The sequence below is a fragment of the Protopterus annectens genome, chromosome 1.part0, assembly GCF_019279795.1.
Source record: "Protopterus annectens isolate FY-2018-M chromosome 1.part0, PAN1.0, whole genome shotgun sequence".
Lineage (NCBI taxonomy): Eukaryota > Metazoa > Chordata > Ceratodontiformes > Protopteridae > Protopterus > Protopterus annectens.
The window spans coordinates 851,223,762-851,246,828 of record NC_056725.1 but is presented as its reverse complement, the minus strand read 5'-3'; the positions used below and the strand labels follow the sequence as shown (position 1 = coordinate 851,246,828).

The 23,067-nt window shown below is 42.2% G+C and overlaps 1 protein-coding gene across 1 annotated transcript in view; it reads right to left on the bottom strand.

Annotated features, from left to right (window-relative positions):
* The window catches only part of SNX9 (sorting nexin 9), a 1,114,799-nt gene that overhangs the window by 495,272 nt on the left and 596,460 nt on the right, over positions 1-23,067 (bottom strand). The window contains exon 4 of the mRNA XM_044063919.1: positions 18,668-18,778. Coding sequence (XP_043919854.1) covers positions 18,668-18,778 — 111 coding nt within the window. The remainder of the gene's footprint in view (positions 1-18,667; positions 18,779-23,067) is intronic.

Sequence of the window (23,067 nt, the reverse complement as noted above, 5' to 3'; positions counted from 1 at the left end):
TTTTTGTGTGTGTAATGAGTTGGTAGACTTTAAAGATTCCTTGCAGACTACTCTGTCAGAGATACTGGGTGAGCAATTTTGTGTAACTAAGGAAATATTTTTTGAGCTATGATACAGAATCGGAATTGCCTAGACATAGTAAGGCCTTGCTGAGACTAAAAAGAAATTACTAGAAAATGGAAATCAAAGTCTGAACCAACTGTACTAGTAGTAGTGAATATAGTAAGAGAGATAAATAACTGGAACTGGGATTTTTAGAAAAGAGTAGAACCGAATTACACAGGACAAAAGTGGAAATAATATATGCAGAGGAGGAATGAGGTTTAAAGGAAGGCTGTATTTGAATGAGCTAAGTAATGTGTGACTGACAATGACTGGATAAGTGATGTATAATGTTTGCAACAAAAATTATGTCAACATGGTTTGTTTTTATTTTCACAAAAGTAATACTGCCTAAGTAATATGTGATAATTTAATAACGCTGTTTCTTGGTTTAAAGTCATTTTTTGATGTAGAGTGGGCAAAAGAGGAAATAAAGTTTATCCAACAAAAAGTGACAGCAAGCAAAACGGGACTCTGCTTTTCATTTTTCTGATGGTAATGTTCATAGTAAGACTTTGCCAGTGAAACCTTTTCCAATGCTCCAATGGAAAATGCTTGAGAGACTAAAAAAGCATAAGAGTTGACTAGAAGAATCAGCAGTACACTGGACTTGAACCAGAGTCTGGTGTTGGGAGATGGAAATGAACAGGAAGACCACCAGCAACTCTGAAATTACTGAATGAATGGAAGACTATAAAAGCATCTTCTATTTGAGAAATATGGTTTTGCAAGAAAAAGTGGATGAAAAACACTGGGCCTTTTACTTTAACTTGCGAGTGGACTGTAAAGCATATATCCCATTTTATATATTTAATGTTTAGAAGGATACAAAGGGGGAAACTATACCTCACTTTATATCATTACTGTTTAGGAGGACACAAAGGGGGGAAACTATACCCTACTTTATATTTTTATCTTACAGGTCTGATTGCAACCAGAGACAAAAATGTCTGAGAAAACTAGGAATCTTACTGTACTGTCCTTAGGGGTGAACTAATTGCTGCCCTGGAAGGGTGGAAGTTTTTGAAATTATTTTATAGCTTTCAAATGCTGCAAAAGATCTTATCAAAGCTCTGTGTGTGTATTGTACTAAAGTCAGGTGACCAGATGTGATGTCATTCTATAACCAGCACTGAAATGATTCTTCAGATATTAGTGAGAGATATTATGAAACTCTAGCACCAGAACTTTGTTTTCTAAGAACCTGACAGGAGAAATCTCACACAGATATCTCACACAACCTCACCTCATCTTGCCCTGCTGTAGTATGCAACTCACTTTAACTTGCCTTGCTGTAGTAATTAACTTAACTAGGGAACAGTAATTCTTTAGTCAGTCATGAAAATATGACATTAAGTATTGTTCTTCTGCATCTGTGTGAATGTATTTGTGTAATTACCTTATAGTCTGGGAAGAGGGGGCACAGCTGGCAAATCTGTGCCAGCCTTTCCTAGGTGTGTGCGTGTGTGTGTGAGCTACTTGGAACAATGATTCAGAGCTCCACATAGAGAATGAGAGAGATGCTCCCTGTGTGCTCTTAAGAGAAATTGTGCTTGTTGCAAACAGCTGTATCTGAAAATACTGTGCATTCATTTTTGTTCCTAGTGGTCATCCCTCACCAGTGTCTATGAGGATTAAGCCTCCTTGATTACTGGTCCAGAGGGAGGACCATCATAGAGGAAAGGAGGAGTAATTATACTAATTGCTAGGGGAACTGCAATAGTGATAGGGTGAAAAAAAAAAGAGAAAAAATGGTAGATTTGTGGTAGTAAGGGGCTATTGGCAAGGGAGGAGGATTACAATGGGTCTATATTATATTTTCGAAAGTTTCAAACATCGAACACCATATGGTTGACACTATATGAGCAATGTTTGAAATTTCGAAAATATAATAAAAAAATAAAAATAAAAAAATATATACTTACCTAAATGCTGTAAACTGGGGGCAAGCCCCCCTGCACCCCACCCCCCGCTACTTAAATATTCCTAGTTTGAGATCACACTGCATTGAAGTAAAGGGAAAATATTCCCTACGGCGATTTCCGTGTTACACGTGCAACATTTCGACCAATCAGGTTTACTCAATACACGTTCGCAGTTTACAATTTTTGATCACGTGATGGGAACCCAATTACAACAGTATGTATTTATATTCCACCAAAAACTGCTGTTATGGAGCATATGACAGTTTTGGGAGAAATTAGCTTTCAGCAGGGAATACTGTTTATAGGTGGGTACAGGAATTTGATTTAAAATAGTGAGGATGTATCAGGGGGACCTAGATGGGACAATATAACAAAAAAGAGGGTAGATACTGAAGAAATTTATGAAACTTTTTCATATGGAAGATGTGAACTCAGTAGTAAGATCTTGGACATAATTTACACATTATTCCCCAAGGTACAATACTTGGGCTAGACTACATAGAAATATTTTACAGGAACATGTGCATTTAATTGAAAGCTCTGACACACATCCAATAACTATTCTGGATCATGAACCAATACAAACTAAGATAAAAATGCAAAGTAGTAGTCGTTTGCCTTTCGGCTTTTCCAAGTTAGGGGTCGCCACAGCAGAACTCCGGTCTGCTAATGATTGGCAGTAGCTTTTTACAGTGCCGAGTTGCCAGCTCAACGCCCAACCTTCAATGAAGGCACGCACATTCACGCATGTCTTTTGGAACACCATTCGACGGCGGGGAGGACATGCAGACTCCACACACAAGGCACTCCCTGCACTCCAGCCGAGAATCAAATGGAAGAACCTCTTGCTGTGAGGCAACAACGCTACCGCTGCACCACCACGGATCTATAAGATAAAAAATGCAAAGTAATGGGGTAAAAATGAGACGCTGAACTTTCCCACCTACCTGTTAAAATAGAGGAATTTAAGAAAGGAGTAGTGGAAATTATTCAAGAATTATTAGGGAAGATATAAACATCTTCAGAAGTTGTAGCTAGTGACTGGGATAAAATGAAATTGGAGTTTAGAAATGGGGTGAAATAATAGAGACAGATATGGTTAAGATGCAAGAGAAATTGTTTAAAAAAATATTAACAGAACAATGACAATACAGAGTGCTCCCAAGTATCCAAACTTCCAGAAAGTTTTGGATTTTTACTTGGAAGTGTTTGCATAGATATTGTAGACTCCCGTCACATGCTGGAGGTGTAATGGGAAAGAGAGAGAACTGGGATTGTAATAAATTGGCAGATTTTAAAAATACCCTATAAATATCTGTAACCAAGGAAAATATTCTTTTGAGCTTACACACAACACCTGAGCTGCCTAGACATAGTAAAGCCGTACTAATCTGAATGCTACTGGCTGCCAAAATGGAACTCTAAACCTACACCGACTGTAACTGAAGTACTGAATATTGTAAAGTAGAGAAAAGAACTGAAGTGGTTTAGAAAAGGGTAGGAGCAAATTACAAAGAAAGAAAGAAATGGAATTTGCAGGAACGACATATGCAGGGCAATATTTAGGAACAGGAGTAAGATTTTGGGGAAGGCAAGAATTAAGCAATTTATGTACGATTGTCATAAATGACAGTTGTTAAACAAACCACATATAGCACATGAAAATAATGAAAACGTAGGTATGATTTGTTTTCTTTTCTATAAATGTATGTGTACCCATGCCACTATGCAAATTATGTAATAAAAATTTTTAACGATGCAATAAAAATCACTAGTACAATTAGGCAAACAATCTGACTACAACTGATTAGGTGCAACAGCTGTATGCTAAAGTTCAAATGGGTTTCTCAATAGCAAAAACATCAAAAGACAAGGGCAAATCCAATGCTGAACAAGCTCCTTACTAAACACAACCATGCACTCTAAGACACCATGGGATAGTGTACAGAGTAAAATTTAAAGTCAAAACAAAGGATCCATGTTAAGAAGTGGCCTCTAAATGTCAAGCCTAAGCAGGAGAAGCCATTTTCCATTTTTTCTTTTGTTTCCCTGTATTGTTTATCCAGCAAATTTAATAACAATTCCATACAGCATGACATGGTATTGGGACAACTACAACTAGCATACATTAAGGCAGATAATCTCATTATATCCTAGATGGTGAAATTATCACAATAACACAAACCTTTAAGTGCTTAATGCAAATACAGACAGAAAGAAATGAACAGTAAAACAAAAGGTTTACTGCTGTTAAAAAGCCTTTCACCAACTTCAGGGAAGTAGGCCTAAGTACATCTCTCTGATATTTCATCTGGTTTCAACTCAGGCATAATAGGATTATTACCGGGTCTCAAGTCATAGCGAATTTACTGCGTGTTTGAAACATGGATGCTAAGAATGAACTTTGAAAGCAAGGCTTAACACAGTTGTATCTTGGCATCCATGTCAATAACTTATAAAGGTTACGATTTGTTAAGCCCTATCATGACTCGTTGAAATTCATGTGCATGCAGCTTTTATCTGCTCCATGTAGTACCAGTTACATTTTGAAAAAAAATTTAGGGGATAAAAGTGTTTTACTGGCTTTTAAAAGCTTTGAAAGCCAGTAAAACAGTGCTGCCAAAATAAACAGGCAGAAAAAGTGTCCCTCTGAAGCAAGGAAGACTTTAAAAGCTGTTAAAAAGCTTTGTTCTGCCACACGATTTAATTTTAAGTGTAAAACTGTTTTAACTCCTTGCTGCAGTTTTGCTAGCTAATTCATCCTCTGTTAATCCTAGAGGCAGTCCAGTGATTAACAGCACTTTGGGGTGCTTAACAAATGCTTGCCAAGTATCTTTCTAGGGGTTCTTAACAAATGCTTGCTAAGTATCTTTCTGATGTCAGAAAAATGTTTACCAAGCTTGCCTTTTTTCCCCATCTTTGAAGCATACTTTCTGCATTCAAGGGACCATCCTGTACTTAAGGACAGCAAGTACTTGAATTTTTAATCTTGCTCTAAATATTGGTTATTTAAACCCATTCCATACACCTTTTCTTACTGTACGGATGCTGTAAGGAAGCACCCTGCCACTGCTGTTCACATCTAAGCTTGCTACTATGACATGTAGCTGCAAAATTTTTATACCACAAATATGATGCTGCAGTGATGTTACAAAGCAATATCAAGAACAATATGATTTTTCAGATACATAATTACCTCCTAGCAATACATGCCAGTATTCATTAAAACTGGCTGCAAAAGCACAAACTGTTTTCTCAGACATGCATAGTAAATATTATGGGATCTTGTCCCAGTTTGATTGGTTATTTACATTAATTAAAACACAGTTGTTTTAGGAGCTTACCATAATAGTAGCTGTTCAAGTAGATTCACCGTTTTACTGAATGTTGGGATTTCCTGCCAGTAGGACCTAAACCCAGCCAGAATACCAGAACTTTCATCTTCCTCCTTCGGCCATGCAAACTCCATTCCCTTCCACATCAGGACGATGGTGTACACTTGGTTACCTCAGAATCTGGGTATTTTTTTTTTTTTTTTTTACTGGCATTGTTTTCCACAAATCATCTTCCTATTTTTTTTTTTCTAGAAGGTAAGCAGAGTTTTTTTTTTGGCTGGAGGAGGTAATGTTAAAAGTCATATCCGTCCCAGTTAGAGCCCTGTTTCAAGATCTGTATACATTTTATAATTTTTTTCCTGCATGAAAATCAACCAGCACCCACCCAAAACTGCAACAATGGCAAAACTTCTCTTGAAAGGACTCGTCACTGATGTTGAAGAAGCCATTTCCCTTAGATACCTTTTATAATGCCTGCATAAAATGTATGCTTTTTATAGTTGCCCTCTGGTTGCATATACTTTATTAAAGAAAGACTTGTCTGAGTGGGGGGGGGGGGGTGGTTGAACAGCTTGGTTTGAGAACTGCAAAGTTGTCTGGGAAATTCTGCAAAGTGACTATATGATGCAGGCCTATCCATCCTAAAGACAGGAATAGGTTCAAGTATCACAAGCTCAAACACCTCCAAGTAGGTGGCCTTGAGCACCATGGACAAGGCAAGTTTGGCCGATCCATTGTGTTCACACACTTAACAAGGGCAAAAGATAATAGTACTTACTCTCATTTCCAAAGCCAGACACTACACACACACCTGCTTGCCAAGACAGGGAGGAGTTTAGCCAGGAAAGAAAAAGTACAATTTTGTACCTACCATAAATGTAGATGTTAGAGTGTCTTCACTGCTGCAGTCATTATACTTGGGTTATCCTGCCGTCAGGCGGGCCCCGCAGTCGGCCAGAGTTCCAAAGTCTTGGTCCGGTGTCAGTTGCTGTCGCTTCCTCCCAGACGTCAGTGCGCCAGGGGTATACAAGATGCAGCCAACGCCATTTTCTTCAGTTTTTCTTGCCCCAGATGTCAGGTGCCCACAAAAATGGTAGGCAATACATATTGCTAATAAAACATACAATAAGGTAAAAATAAAACTTTCAGTAACCAGCAAATACACCACATAGGTAGTATAGGGTTGAGAAGTATAGATAAGTCCCAGATAAGAAAGAGGGGATGGCGGGTGGGTAACCTGGACTGCAGCAGTGAAGACACTCTAACATCTACATTTATGGTAGGTACAAAACTGTACTATGTTCATCGTGTTTCACTGCTGCAGTCATTACACTTGGGTAGAATCCCAAAGCAGAGTTTGGGTGGCTGGTTCTATAGAGGATTTGGTGTGGCTATGAGGCCCTGCACCACTGCAGTGGCAAAGCCAGCTCTGGATCTAGAATAAAGAGGCAAATGGTAATGCTTGGTAAAGGAGTGCACTGAACTCCAAGTTGCAGCTTCCAAGATATCTTTGGTAGGTACTCCTCGAAGGTAGGCAGTACAAGTGGCAGTTGCTCTGGTGGAATGTGATCTAATATTACTAGGAACAGGTTTCCCATGCTGTGTGTAGCAGAACCGGATACAGTGTCCTAAAAGGTCTGCTTTGAAATAGCCTTTCTGTGTGATCCTGCAGCATATGCTACAAACAATTGCTCAGTTTTTCAGAAAGCTTTTGTTTTGTCCAAGTAGAAACGTAATTGTCTGTGTATGTCCAAGGAATGCAGAAGTCTCTTCCCTTTATTCTGGGGATTTGGATAAAAGGTTGGCAAGTGAATAGTTTGGTTAAGAGCCACACTGGATACCACCTTGGGCATAAATGCAGGGTTTGTTCTTAAAGAAACCCTGTCTTGATGAAAAATGAAGAAAGGCTCCACTGCCATTAGTGCCTGTAACTCTGAGACTCTTCGTGCTGAGGTTATTGGCAGAAGCAGAGCAGTTTTCCATGATACAGATTTTAATTCTGCTGAATTGACTGGCTCAAAAGGAGGTAAAGTGAGTTTTTCCAAGACAAATTTGAGGTCCCACGTATGTGTTGGTGCTCTCCGGGGCGGTCTTATGTTTTTAGCCCCTCTGAGGTACTGCTTTAGCAATGGAAGACAGAAAATATGAGGGTCTGTGTTGTAATGAGCCGAGATGGCAAAGGCATGGATCTTAATGGATGAGAAGGATAGTCCTTTGTCCAACATCTCAGTTAAGTATTATAGTATCTGAGGAATGTTTGGGACAAGAGGGTCAAAGCTTTGAGCCTGGTTCCAGGCACAGAATCTCTTCCACTTTTCTGAATAAGATTTCCTGGTGCTAGGCCTCCTGGCCTCCAAAATGACATCCATAACAGCTTTAGAGAGAGGTGTTCTCTGTTTGACTAATGAATCTGCCATGCAGCCAGGTTTAAGGTTTTGAGCTGACTGTGCAGGATCTGATTGTTTTGTTGAGTCAGAAGGTGTGGAATTTGAGGTAAAATCCATGGTGGTCCTTGAGCTAAGTTCTTTACGATTGGGTACCAGTGCTGGCGTGGCCAGTCTGGAGCAATCAGGATCATCTGTGGTTTTTCTTGTCTGGCTTTTAGGAGTACCTTTGAAAGGAGAGGCAGTGGTGGGAAGGCATAAACTTTAAGGTTTTTCCAGCTGAATGAAAGAGCATCCATTTTCCATACTTGTGTGTGATAAGTCCTTGTGCAGAATTTTTGTAGTTGGCAATTCAGTGTGGAGGCAAAAAGATCTATGTCTGGGCACCCCCATTTTTGCGTTATCATGCTGAAGACTTGTGGATTTAGTTTCCACTCGTGAGGATCCATGAAGTTTCTGCTTTAGTCGTCTGCCAGAGAATTTTTCTTTCCTGGCAGGAATTGTGCTTGCAGATTAACTTGATAGGTTAGAGCTGTGTTCCACAAGGTCATGGCTTGTCTGCATAAGGGGTAAGAATGAGTGCCCCCTTGCTTGTTTATGTACCACATTACTGTGGTGTTGTCTGTCTTTAATAATAATTGTCCTGGATGCAGAAGGTCCTTGAAAGCTGTTAGGGCATTTTCTACAGCGAACATCTCTTTTTGATTGATGTGAAGATGCATTTGGTCTGTGGTCCACTTGCCCTGAATGCAATTTCCTGCCATGTGTGCTCCTCAGGTGTAATCCGAAGCATCTGTTCTTAAAGTCTGCCTGGCTGTGGGTAGAGTGAAAGGCTGACCCTTGTTGAGGCGACATGCCTGTACCCACCATTGAAACTCCTGTTGTAGGCAGGGAATTAGTGGTATTACTGTTTCCAAACTGTGAGAGTGTTGAGTCCAAACACTTTTTAGGTACCACTGTAATTTCCTCATATGCAGTCTGGCACATGGAATTAGTACTATGCAGGATGCCATGAATCCCAAGGCCTGCAGAATTTTTCTTGCAGGGAGTTGGAACTTTGTTGCCATCAATTGAAAATACTGAGTCAGTTGTCCTTGTTTGCCTGGCGTGAGATAAGCCATCTGGGCCATTGTATTTAAGCTGGCACCCAGGAATATTATCTCTTGTGAGGGCACTAGTTTTGATTTCTTTTTGTTTACTGTATACCCTAGGCAAATTAGCAACCTTTTTACAAACGCCAGATGCTTTAGAAGAATATCCTTGCTCTCCGCTTGAATAAGGCAGTCGTCCAGGTATGGATATATTTGAATTTCCTTTTGTCTGCAAAATGCAATTACTGGTGCCAGGCATTTTGTGAAGACCCTGGGCGCAGTAGATAAGCCAAAGGGCAGTGCAGAGAATTGGTAGTGCATTGAACCAGCTATGAATCTGAGGTATCTTCTGCAATTTTGTCTGACAGGGACATGCAGGTATGCCTCTTTGAGGTCCAAAATAACAAGCCAAGCCTTCTTGCCCAACATGGGAAGTAGCTGCTGTAGTGTCAACATTTTGAATTTCGGAACATCCAGGTAAGTATTTAGAGTAGAAAGGCCTAATATGGGTCTCCAGGCTTTGTCCTTTCTGGGGACCAGGAAGAGTCTTGAGTAAAATCCTTGTTCCTGCTGTGGCACTTTTTGAATAGCTCTCATGTCCATGAGGGCTGTAATTTGCTTTTGTGCATCTGTCCATTGATTTTGTGGCAGGTCTGGCATTCCTTTTAGCCTTGGTAAAGTGTGAAAGTGGAACCTGTAACCTTGAGATACAATATTCAGAACCCATTTGTCTTGGGTGATTGTTTGCCAGTTTTGTGAAAAAAGTGCTAGTTTTCCCCCTAAAGGGAGCTGCCAAAAGGGAAGAGCTTGGCATTGGAAGGGGGAAGCCATTGGGACTGTTTCCTGTAAGGTTGCGACTTGTTCTCACCTCCTTCTGGGGTTGAAGCACCCCAATGTCTTGGTCTGCAAGAGCATTGGGGCTGAGATCTGCCTCTTGGGCGTCTGTATCTGCCTCTTTGTGGCCTGTCTGACACTGGAAAGGACCAATTTTTTGTAGGCCAATTTCTGCTAAATCGAGGTGGCTGGACCTGTAAGAAATCCTTTACTGTTTGCATAGATTTTGCCTTATCTTCCATTTTCTTTAATACCTCCTCTGCCTTAACACCAAATAAAATATCTTGCTGTAAAGGAGCATCCAATAATTTTGCCTTAACATGATCTGGTAAACTTTGTTCTTTTAACCAAGCATGCCTTTGAATCACAGATCCTGTAACTGCTGCTCTACAAGAAGCCTCTAATGAATCAAAACCACATTGCAAAGTATGTTTTCCCACTTCAGCTGCATGCAGTAAAATCCTGCATTTCCTTGTAGTCAGGATGTTCTGCACTAGTACTCATTTTCTGTTTTAATTGAGACATTAAGTATTGTTGGTATTTAAGCATGTGAAACTGGCAATTTAAAGCCCTCACTACTAAAGTTGCAGAAGTGTAAACTTTCTTCCCCCATCTGTCTAATGCTCTAGAATCCCTGTCAGAGGGAACTGGATTTTTATCCGTGGAAGCCTTTACCCCTTTGGGACCCTGGGAAATGGTTTCTGGGTCAGCAGCAGAGTTTTTATAAAGAAATTTGTGAGAGTCAGGGACTCTGTAGTACCTGTCCGGCTTGACTGGAGCAGGGGGTAAAGAATCAGGATTTAAACTGGATTCAGAGAACACATCATCCACAATATCCAACACTGGCGGAACAGCAAGGGGCCTGTGCTGAGGCAATAAAAGAAAGTCTCTGAGCCTTTTCTTGGATTCTGAATAATCCTGGCCCTCCCAATGGAAATGCTCCCTCATGGTATGTAAAGTTTTCCCAAAAGAATAATCCTCAGGAGGAGAGGCTGAAGGAATTGATTCTTCAGCATCAGAGTCCTCATAGGGGGGTAAAGTGTATTCCTGGTCTGAAGAGGAATCAGAATATATAGAAACCTGGTCAGAGGAGTCATGGTCTGCATCCTGCCTAGGCCTTTTATCAGGATGGGGATGGGAACCCCTGATCAGAGTAATTAAGTCTTCGGCCATTTTGAGCATCTGTTTTTTAGGCATGGAGGCCTGTCCAGGTGAATGCTGTACTTGCTTCTTTGTCTTTAATGGAGTTTTAGACTTGGCCTGTAGTTTTAATGGTAAGTTGAGAAGGTCTGAAAACACCCTCAGAAGCCGATGCCTGCTCAGCGGCTACAGACCCATCTGATGGGTTAGTCTCCATAAGCCCAACACCTTGAGTATCCAGAGGCCTAGGTACCTCCACGTGGGGGTCTGTAGCAGCCTGTGGCTCTGAGGTAGTGGGAGTCAGGGGCTGCGAAAGCGCCTCACTGAGAACTGGCGAACAGGCGACTGGCCTAGAAGAGGCTTCGTTGTCAGTTTTGGATCTCGGATGCCTGTCCTTATCCTTGTCTCTGCGTTTTTTGTGCATTCCGGTTGTCAGTTGTTCTGACGGCATGGTATAATTAAATCTTCGGCCAAAGTAATGGCGGGCAAAATCAAATCGGCGTTTAATAGTGCGTTTGCTAAATCTAGCACAAAACCGACAACTAGTGACGTTGTGATCTGGGCCTAGGCATGGAATACAGTAAGAATGAAAATCCTTATGAGGTATTTGCTTCCCACATGAAATACAATTATTAACTTTTACTGACATTGGTCTGAGGCAAGAAAAAGTTTCCCCAACGGGGTACTTAGCTTTATTGAAGACTTCAGTTCTGAAAATCGAATTTGATATCTCAGGAGTCGGCCGACCGGCACTTGCGAACTGCTTTTGCTTCGGGCACCTCGCGGCAAGAAAGACTGAAGAAAATGGCGTTGGCTGCATCTTATATACCCCTGGCGCACTGACGTCAGGGAGGAAGCGACAGCAACAGACGCCGGACCAAGACTTTGGAACTCTGGCCGACTGCGGGCCCGCCTGACGACAGGATAACCCAAGTGTAATGACTGCAGCAGTGAAACATGATGAACATCTGAGTCACCCTATGAATGACATCCTACAGCTCTTGAATCACACTCCCTGTGACAGTCAGGAAGTTGGCAGCATGGCAGGACTCATAATTGCACAAGGAATTTGTCATGAATATAGATAATTGAGTAGATTCATACTGTTGCAGTCCACAAATCTGGGATATACTCTGCACAGTACCCTAGGGCTGACCTCACTTCCAGAGCTTTACCATTCTTCAGGACTTCAGCCAATGCCCTCTCAACACAGCTAATGACTAAGGTATGTTGGCCAATATCATCTTCAGCTCCTTCTTGCAACAGCCAGGGAAGAGAACTCAATGTCACAGCACTAGTGAACAAGATGGGACAGTCCTGACTGCTCCAGGTCCACTCTTAATAACCATAACCCCTCCACTACAGGAAATGGGCAAACAAAAGGACAGACGGAGGCCCAGTAGAAAAGAAAGAGGGAAGGTAGTGGATGGAAGCCAATAGCCACCCCAATCCACAGAGAACACATAAAAGGTCAGAAATGGGGGAATGAAGGGAAGGTATCCGGGTAGCAATAGTGAATGTATTCAAACATTAACATTTGAGGTAATTTACTAGAACTACTATACTATGTTCATTGTAGAATTCACTGCTACAATCCTCACATATAGGAAGACACCCAAAGCACAGTATCTTAGGGAGAAGAAAGGAGGTTACTTGGAGTCCTTGTACAATAGCCAAGGCAAAACTTGTCTAGCCCTAGGGTGTGCACCTAGGATATAGTGTCTGAAGATGTGCACAGATGATCAAACATCTGCTTCAGTGATATCCTTTAGTAAAGAAAGTTATGTTGGCTGGCACCTGGCCTGGAATAGGTTTGCTATGGTGAGAACAAAAGGAAAGGAAAACTACTTTGAAAGAGTTCGTTAACAGATCAACCCTCTTTTCCTTTAGTGTAAAGAAACAGCTGATCAGACTTTCTTACAGGGAGCCACAGAATTCAGAAACATCCCTGCTGTCAGTGTACATCAAGGGAATGCAGGATCCTTGCTCCTGTATTCTATGTCTTTGTGAAGAAAATCTGCAAATCAATGGCCTTACTTGAGTCATTTTGTAGACCACTTTAGGTATAAAAGTGTAGATGGTATGAAGTGATACCCTTGACCTGATGAAAGACTACAAAAGGTTCTAGGCTTGGAACTCAAATCCTCATGGCAGAGGCAACGGCCAACAAAAACAGTACATTCCATAACAGATATTGTAGGGATGATGAATCAGTTGGTTCAAAGAGTGCCAGGGTCAAATTTTCTAACACACAGCTCAGATGCTGTGTGGAGCAGTCTATTTCCCTGGTGGTATATGGTGAATTCTCCCTTAAACTGTTTAAAGGTCTGGAGTAATCCATAGTGAGACTGGCTGAAATACCAGAAGCATGTATTCTTGGAATGCTGTAAGCTAAACCTGACTTGTAAAGGTCTGACAGATGTTCCAGGACTACAGCCACATTAACTTTCTTTTGGCAGAGGTCACTGGACTGACGCTAGAAAGAGAATCTATTCCGTTTTGCTAGATAAGACCTTCTTACATTACATTTCAAGGCCTCCTTCAAAATAAAATATTTTAACACATCCTCAGAATACTTGCGCATACCTGGACTCAAGGTAAATCCACCCAAACTGTCAGTCCTACAATGGCTAGAGTTTGGATGTAAAAGGGGATATTCTCTTTTGTGTCAAGAAGTCTGCAAGCTGAGGCAATACTTTGCACTCTCCTCGTCAGGTTGCTCAGTAGAGGGATAAACTGTTATCTTGCCTAAACGAGAACTACTAGAATTACATTTGGCCTGTCACCTCCTTTATTTTGATCAGTACTCTGGAAATCAAGGCAATTGGAGTAAAGAATAAAGGAGTAGAACTTTCCAGTTCAGGAACAAGGCACTTGTCTTCCATGTTTTTGGAGTAAGTGTCCTGCCATGCAACTTGCTCAGTTACCTGCTCAAATGAGAGGCTAACAGGTCTATTTCCAGTGCACCACACAACCTGTTTTGCATCCATTTGCTGGGATGGTCTCTTTGGGATCTGGTTAGCCTGTCTGTTTCTACACCACTGAGACTGGATATAAGCTGCATTTTAGAGTCATACTCACCTTTGAGGCCTTCTCTCAAGATAGCATGACTATACTATACAAAGAGTATGAATGTGTTCCTCTGTGTTTATGTACAACATAATAGTGGTACTGTCCATCTTCACTCAGAGAACTTTCTGCTTCAGACTAGGAGTCACGGCTTTCAGGTCAAGAATGACTGCCATCACTTTTTTTTTTTTTTTTACGTTTGTTTTTTTCTTCATCTTATCCTCCTGAGATAGATCTCCCAAGTCAGATCTGAGGAAACTGTAGTGAGAGTCACTGCAGGTAAAAGGTGCCCTGAACAGTAGTCCCTTCGTTTAAGTACACTACTGTATCCATGATGACATCTCTCTTCTGATGCAAGTAAAAAGGGACTCTAGTCTCCACTAGACAGGCATGCTAAAACCATACATTTCTTGGGTACCACTGGAGGTTCCTCATGTTTGAGCAAGCAGGAGGTAATGTACATACAAGATTCCATAAATCCTAGCCAACCAAGGAATGTCCTGGCAATGATCTGTCTCCTGAAGAATGCTTTCCAAGTACTGTGTTATACAGTCTGGTTTGTCTTACAGAAGAAAGTATATGCTCAGGGGTGATGTCCAGATATTCTCTCAATATGAGTAGTTTGAGAGATTCAAGCAAAACATCTTCCTGAGTCTCAGATTCCTAAATCAATTCAGGATGAAGTTCAAAGTCTTGGCCATGCCCAGTTGGGACTTTCCCAGCATCAGGTAATCACCCAGGTTTGTGCAATTCTGAACACCATTTGTCCACTAGAGCCAGACATTCTGTAAATACTACGACTGCAGTAGCCAAGTCATAGGGCAAGGATATGAACTGAAATGGCTTCCCCTTGCTGTCAATCTTTGGAATTTTCTATGCTTTCTGGCAATGGGGATATGAAGGCAGGCATTCTTCAGATCTAGTGTGACCATAAGTGCATGGGACAGCAGTAGTGATAAAAAGGTTTTGAGGAATAAGCACTCCAAATTCTGGAACCCTGAGGAATATGTTTAAATAGGACATAGGACCAGGAAAAGCCATGAATAGAACCACTGTCCCTCTTCTGGTAGGACACTCTCTATAGCCTTGGACATTTTTTGCATTACTGCAGGTAGGATAGCCAGCTGATCTTTTGGAAATGGTGAAATTCCTCTGAATATTTGAATGCCATGAAAATGCAGATTGTAGCCTTTTGGATGATACAGACATCCACTGGTTGTGGGTTGCTCCCTCAATTTCTTTTATTATACAAAGAACAAGCACACTCCAACTTTTTCTGACGGAGGACACAAGAAATGCTGTTGAGGGGGACTGGGTTATGGTCGGCTTAAAGGGGAGAAGCTTTACCTAAGCCGTGGCTGAAAAAGGTCTATTGTGATCAGAGTACTATCGCAGTAAACAAACTGAATAAAAAGAAATTAATAAAAGGTGGAGAGTAGCCTGTTCAAGTCATAGCTGATCCCTCTGAATATCTTGTTCACAGGGACCCTCGGACCTGCATGCCATTATTCCTTAAACTTACCCTTTTTCTCTTTGCCAGGCTTAGCATTGGTCTGTTTAGGGCGGAAAGGCCAGGTTTTCATTGGAAAATTTCTGTTGTATCTAGAAACATGGGCCTGAAAGAAACAGGAGGCTTTTAGTGATACATTTAGGATCACCATCTTACATTTTCGTGCAGACCTTGTAGTTGCTCTGCATGATGCAACCACATCATCATAGCCACAATTCCTTGAGTGTCTGGCAAACCAGAAAGAAGTCATACAAGTCCAGCACTTGTAAATTCAGATCCTTCTCCTGAAATCTCTATGCCTTGGTGCTCATTTTCCCCAGCAGAAACTGCTGGTGAGACAGCATATGGGCCTAGAAGTATAAGGATCTGAAGGACAATAGAAGAGGTGTAAACATTTTCCCCAAACCTGATGGACACTCTGCTATCCTTTTTTTTTTTTTTTCATTCCAGGGTCGAGGGAGCAAAGCAATCCTGGGCTGGGCAAGAACTTTATGGTCCATTTCTTGTCTGGCCGTCCATATTAGCTTTCTGCTTTCTAGCAAGAGTCAGATAGTTGGGAATGAGCCTGCCTACTGGTCCTGTGGGTGGTGGGGTGCTTACCCTCTCCCCTCTGGGAACATCCCCTCCCCCTTGGTGTTTCTGTCGAGCAGACTACTGCAGTCCCGAAAGAGGAAGCATGCCTTTACAAACCAGATCCACCTTGGCTTTCTGTTCTTGAAAACTGTGCATGTACAGACTCCAGTAACTCTGTCTCCAGTAGGTAACACACCTAGTGCTCCTGAAAGGTGTTACCCTACACAGTGAGCTAAGATACCTCCCTCCCCTAGGATATGTGAGCTGGCAGCGACAACTCACTCACATCTTCCATGGCCAGTTCTAACAGGCACCTGATCTACTAAGTGAAATCTTGAACGCTTATAGAAGTGGGGGATGGGGGGACAGGATCCAGCTCCACAGATGTAATAATGTGCACATCTTCCAGAATATATTTCATGAGAGGAACAGCTAGAAGTCTAGGTTCAGGCAAGGCCATATAAGTCTGCATCTTTGCTGGGCTTCAGAATGCTTTTTTGTTTCTTAACTGGAGAACTTCCTTCATTCTAATGAGTGCTTCAACAAAGGAAAAAATCTTCTGGTGGGTAGGCAGAGGATAAGATGTTTTCTATGTCAAATGTGTAGGCTTCAGCACATGGGATATGGTCCATACATACCAGATCATCTGCTTCCAAGTCATGGAATCAGAATCCCCCTGATTATTATCCACCCTCTCTTTCTGAGAGACTCCCTGACACCTAACGAACTCAGCAAGCTGGCACAGGGAGTAAGTTGAAGCTGACAGACACTAGTGTCTTTGAGAATAATCACTGTAGAAGTCTCTGGTCATGGGCAGGAAACTGACATTTCAATGATGTTACCAGACCCTTCCTTGTAAACAAAGGTTCTGGGGGATCCTGCCTCAAACAAAGGTTCTGGGGGATCCTGCCTCAAACAAAGGTTCTGGGGGATCCTGCCTCAAACAAAGGTTCTGGGGGATCCTGCCTCAAACAAAGGTTCTGGGGGATCCTGCCTCAAACAAAGGTTCTGGGGGATCCTGCCTCAAACAAAGGTTCTGGCGGATCCTGCCTCAAACAAAGGTTCTGGCGGATCCTGCCTCAAACAAAGGTTCTGGCGGATCCTGCCTCAAACAAAGGTTCTGGCGGATCCTGCCTCAAACAAAGGTTCTGGCGGATCCTGCCTCAAACAAAGGTTCTGGCGGATCCTGCCTCAAAACAAAGGTTCTGGCGGATCCTGCCTCAAAACAAAGGTTCTGGCGGATCCTACCTCAAAACAAAGGTTCTGGCGGATCCTGCCTCAAACAAAGGTTCTGGCGGATCCTGCCTCAAAGGTTCTAGGGGATCCTGCCTTGAACAAATGTTCTAGGGATCCTGCATTGAATTGGGATCCTGTCTCCCCATTCTGGAATCACAATTCAAGCCTCTGAAGTTGAATGTCCTTTGGTTTCAGTAAGTACATCTGATGCATCAGTCTGGGAGTATAATGGCAAGGACACCTGTGCAATGGTGGTCTAGGCTAAAAATGACTCAGATGATTCAGGCTGATAAAGGGCCTCGACATACACACAGCTGCCAAACCCAAGGAATCCATCTTATCACACATTTTTAATTTGGTGGGAGGCTTCCAGAAGCTTTGGGCAATGTCATAGTGTCTCAGAATCAGGCATGCACTCCTACTTCTGGATGCAAACGCCTAGAAAGAGAGTGACATTTTGCTTGGATTACCCACTGCATGAAAGCAGCACAGTGTGGACAAAGTCCACATCATAGGTCAAGGCAGAACAAGCAGCTGAAGAACAGCAGAATTGTGTCTTCTCCATTCATCTGTGAAACAAAATACATTTAAAATATCAAACATAAGTAAATTATTTATTAGTGTTGTGTTTATGTATATCCATTTTAATCCTCAAATAATCAAAAATTAGAGCAGAGGGAAACAAAGCTGTGTGTGTCTGAATTCACACTCTGAAAGCTAGGAAACACCATTAGAATGTTGGTGTCTCTAAAATGCCATTCTCCTACTTGTACAGCAACCTATGCAATTTTAAAGGCTCCCTATTAAAATTCTGAGACGCGTAAATGCAAGTCCTGGAATCATGAAAAATAACCATGAAAATACAGGAAAACAGCAAATAAAAAAATATCACTTTTCTCCTTTAAAATTGTTTTGTCAAGCCTTTCTGAACCCCCCACACACACACACACACCTTCACTACTTGCATATACCGACTCTGATCTCCATATCTTGGAGAAAAGAAGACAATCTAAGATACTGTAAGCTTGCACATAGTATGTGTAAGTCTGCATTTTCTTTCATTCAGTCTTACTATTTCAGGACTCGCACCAACAAATCTAGGAATTAACTGCAACACCTCACAGTACCCCAAAACCCTTCAACATCAAAACATCCCCAAGATCAGAGAATCTCATTCACCTAATTGGTAATATGCAAAGATTGTAATATGTCAGAATGTTGTACCCCAGTGGTGAATGGAAAAAAAAATAGAGTTAAAAAAGCAACTGTTTCACCAGGCTGCTGTGCAAACTGGAGCGATTCTTTCACCATCAAGATATGAACATTTTCTTTCAAAGGTTGTAACAAATTTCAATGAAGGCAAGACTACACATTAACAGTTTTCATCTGCATGGCATTAACAATAATGCAAGATAATTCAGCTTAGTACAGTGAAAAATCATTAGTGAAAAATAACAAACCCTTTTACCTGGGGAGCAGAACTGTTAACAGGAAAAGCATTACTTTGTGATGAGGATCCAGATAACGCATCCAAAAAGGCAAGATCAGCAGATGTGCCAATAGTGGGGTCTGAAACCATCTAAAAAAATAATAATAATAAATGAACAAAATAAAATATGAATACATTGGTCAATTGCCCTCTGTAAAGTAGAATTACTTGATATAATGTGATCTTTTTAGAATTACTTGATATAATGTGATCTTTTTTAAATACAGAATCTGTTCCATCAAGCACCAATAAAGGATAATCTTACTTTGAGAGGTTAAGAAGTTCGTGAATCGCTTGGCATATAATCCTTCTATAACGTCTCATGTAGCAATTAAAATCTCAATAATTGAAGCTCAGAGCATTGTATGTCCTTGTTGGCCCAGAAACTACATATGCACCATGGAATAAGGGATATCAATCACCTTCCAATGTGCTTCAGTCTTACTACATAAAATGATACAAACGAACTCTCCCTGATGGATTCAGTCTTTCCATCAATCACATTGCGGCAAAATTTCAACAAGTCCCTTGGAGACATGTACATACGCTTCTTTTAATGAGCACAGAGACATCATGCACAGGATAAATAGGTACACCACTCCTCCATACAAGAACTTGCTTCTCAGCCATTGCCAAGTACCTTCATCCATATTAGGGCATAACCATAAAGACCTGCACCTACAATAATATACAAATAAATATCAATCACTGAAGTCAAAGAGTGGAGGCTGAATTTAGGGGAGAGAGGGAGCACATACCTGACCCATCAAAGAGAGTACTTTTTGTAGATCAAAGGACCTATAAAAATATATTTGTTTTGCCTTTCATCCCAAGGACCCATCTGGATGGGTTTCCAGTTAGGAAACGGAGGACTGCTTATGCGAGAAAGTACAGTTGTGTACACTTACCATAAATGTAGATGTTTGAGTGTATTCACTGTTGCAGTCCTCACATATGGGCTATCCGGCTCCCAGTAACCCTCAGTCGGCCCGAACACCAGAGTCCTTGGTATAGGACGTCGGCTGGACGCCGGTTGTAAAACTGATGTCAGTACGTCAGGTATAAAGGGAGGCAGCCAATGCCATTTCCTCAGTTTTTCTTGCCTTAACTGTCGGGAGCCCCCAGAAGAAGGTTAATCCAGGAATGGTAGCACCCTGGACCCATGTCATACAAAAAATAAAAATCCATAGTCTGTGCCTTAGGAAAAAAGGGGGACTGGAAGGTGGGAAACCAGGACTGCAACAGTAAATACACTCTAATATCTACATTTATGGTAAGTGTACACAACTGTACTATTTTCTTCGTGTTTCACTGTTGCAGTCCTCACATATGGGTTGATTCCCAAAGCCCAGTAAGAAGACAAAGGGGGGGAGGAAGGATCACAGATTACGGGTTGGTAAGGAGTCCCTGCAAAACTGCAGAGGCAAAACCAGCCCTGGATTTAGAAAACAACGGCAGACTGTAATGCTTTGAGAAAGTATGGACAGAAGACCAAGTAGCCGCTTCTAGAATGTCGTTAGTAGGCACACCTCTCAGAAAGTCTTGCAGAAGTAGAGGCTGCTCTAGTAGAATGGGTCCTTAAAGTCCTAATACCCTGAGAGGGAACCTTACCGTGCTGCAGGTAACAAAAGTGAATACAATGAGCAATCCATTTGGAGATGGTTTGTTTTGAAATAGCTTTACCCTGAGCCCCAGGAGCAAAACTAACCAATAACTGTTCAGATTTTCTAAAGGATTTAGTCCTAAGTAAAATCTCAGCTGTCTATGCACATCAAGAGAGTGCAGGTGAATAGACTGGTTAAGGGTTAAACTGGAAACTACCTTAGGCATAAAGGAGGGATTGGTTCTCAGAGATACCCAATCTGAGTGAATAATAATGAAAGTTTCTACTGCCATTAAGGCCTGCAGCTCAGACACCCTTCTAGCTGAAGTAATAGCTAAAAGGAAAGCAGTCTTCCAGGATAGGAACTTCAAATCTGCACTGGCAGCTGGTTCAAAGGGAGGCAGAGTAAGTTTTTCCAGGACAAAATTAAGATCCCAAGCAGGAGTAGGAGCTCTTCTGGGAGGTCTAAGATTACTAGCTCTCCTCAGGAAGTGTTTCATCAAGGGGTGAGAAAAAATGGGTTGCTCAAAAGAACAATGAGCCGAAATTGCTGAAGCGTGAATTTTGATTGAAGAAAAAAAGTCCACCATTAAGCAATCCTGCTAGGTAGTCAAGAATGAGTGAGAGAAGGAGAGAAGAGTATTCTCCTTTAGCTAGCATCCAAGAACAAAATGTCTTCCATTTACCTGCATAGGATTTTCTTGTGCTAGACCTCCAGGCCTCATGATGAACTTCAACCACCTGTTGGGAAAGATTTAAGGTATTAGCCAGGCAGTTAAATGCAGAGTTTGAAGATGAGGATGAAGGAACTTTTCCCCCTCCCTGAACAAACAGATCTGGTACAAGGGGAAGATGCCAAGGCTGAGCCTGGGAAAGACTGCGAAGGAGGGGATACTAATGCTGCCTGGGACAATCAGGAGCTATCAGACTAGCCTTTGGTTTTTCATCGCTTATCTTTAGCAGCACTCTGGGAAGAAGAGGCAAAGGAGGGAATGCATAAACGGAGAGATGTGTCCATGGGAAGGACAACGCATCTACCCTCCAAGCTTTGTTGTGAAACTCCCTGGTGCAGAAGGTTGGAAGGAGATGACTGGTGTGAGAGGAGAAAAGATCCACTTGTGGGGTGCCCCAATGAGAAGCAATACGATGGAAAATGTTCCTGTTCAGTAGCCACTCATGAGGATCCAGAACATGCCCGCTCAAATGATCCGCCAAGGAGTTTAGCCTCCCTGGAAGATAGTGGGCTCTTAGATGTAAGCCCATGGACCATAGTCTCATGCTTTGTCTGCACAAGGGGTAAGAGTGAGTCGGCCCTTACTTGTTGATGTACCACATGACTGTGGTATTGTCTGTCCTGATTAGCAGAGTCCCAAGGTACAGTAGGTCCTTGAAAGCCAGCAAGGCCTGTTGCACTGCCATCAATTCTTTTAAGTTTATGTGCAGATGAATCTGCTGGGTGCTCCAAGTCCCCTGTATGCCCCTGCTCTCCAGATGAGCCCCCATGCAACATCTGAGGCGTCTGTGGCGAGAATCTGGCTGGCAGGCAGTGGGCGGAAAGGCAGACCCTTGTTCTGAGAACAGGCTGTCGCCCTCCAGAGGAACTCCATTTGTAGACAGGGAATCAGGGGAAGAATCAAGTCCAAGTCCTGTGTGTGTTGACACCAAAGGTTCTTGAGGTACCACTGAAGTTCTCTCATATGCAGCCTTGCATAATGGATCATCAAACTACATGAAGCCATGAACCCTAGTGTTTGCAGGAATTGCCTTGCAGAGAGCTGGGTTGCTTGCCAAGTTCATGACGTAAGTGGAAAGATCTTGCTTCTGTCGATGGAGGAATACCATCTGGCTGGCTGTATTCAGACTCACTCCCAGGAAAACAATCTCTCTTGAAGGAACCAACTTTGACTTCTTTTCGTTGAGAGTGTAACCCAAAGCGGTGACAGTGTTATTCACGAAATCCAAATCCTTTTCTAATTGTTCTGGGGAGTTTGCTTGAATGAGATAGTCATCCAGGTAAGGATAAATTTGAATGTTTCTCTGCCAGCAAAAAGCAATGGCTGGAGCCAGGCACTTCGTAAAAACTCTGGGAGCAGTAGATAAGCCAAAGGGCAATGCAGAGAATTGAAAGTGTTGCTCCCCAGCCCTTAAGCAAAGGAACTGCCTGCAACTTTCCCTTATAGGGATGTGCAGATAAGCCTCCTTGAGATCCAAAGTTACCAGCCATGAATCCTTGCCCATTGTTGAAGGGTGAGCATTTTGAATTTGGGAATCACCAGAAAAGTGTTTAGAATGGACAGATCCAGAATAGGGCGCCAGGTGCCCCCTTTCTTGGGTACCAGAAAAAGCCTTTAATAAAAACATAGGCCTGCCTGATTTGCGGGAACTGGCTCCATGGCCCCCCCATAGTCAGTAGAGAAGACATTTGAGTTTCTACCTCTGCCTTGGGGGTTTTGGGCATGTCTGGGTACCCTTGTAAAACAGGGAAGGTGTGATAGTAAAACTTGTAACCTTGATTTACTATACTGAGCACCCATTTGTTGTCTGTGATGGAAGACCATACCTCTGCGAACCTGGCTAACCTTCCCCCCAAAGGAAACCCAGGGTCCGCAGAGGTAAGCACAAGAAAGCCGGAGTCATTGAGAATGCTTGCTTTGGGAAGCTGGCTTAGAACTCCCTGATTTAGCAGAAGAAGAATGCCATTGTTTAGCCCTTTGAGAGGCAGAAGCCTGCTCTCTGGAAGATTTGAAACCCCTAGGCCTTGAGCGACCCTGCTTGC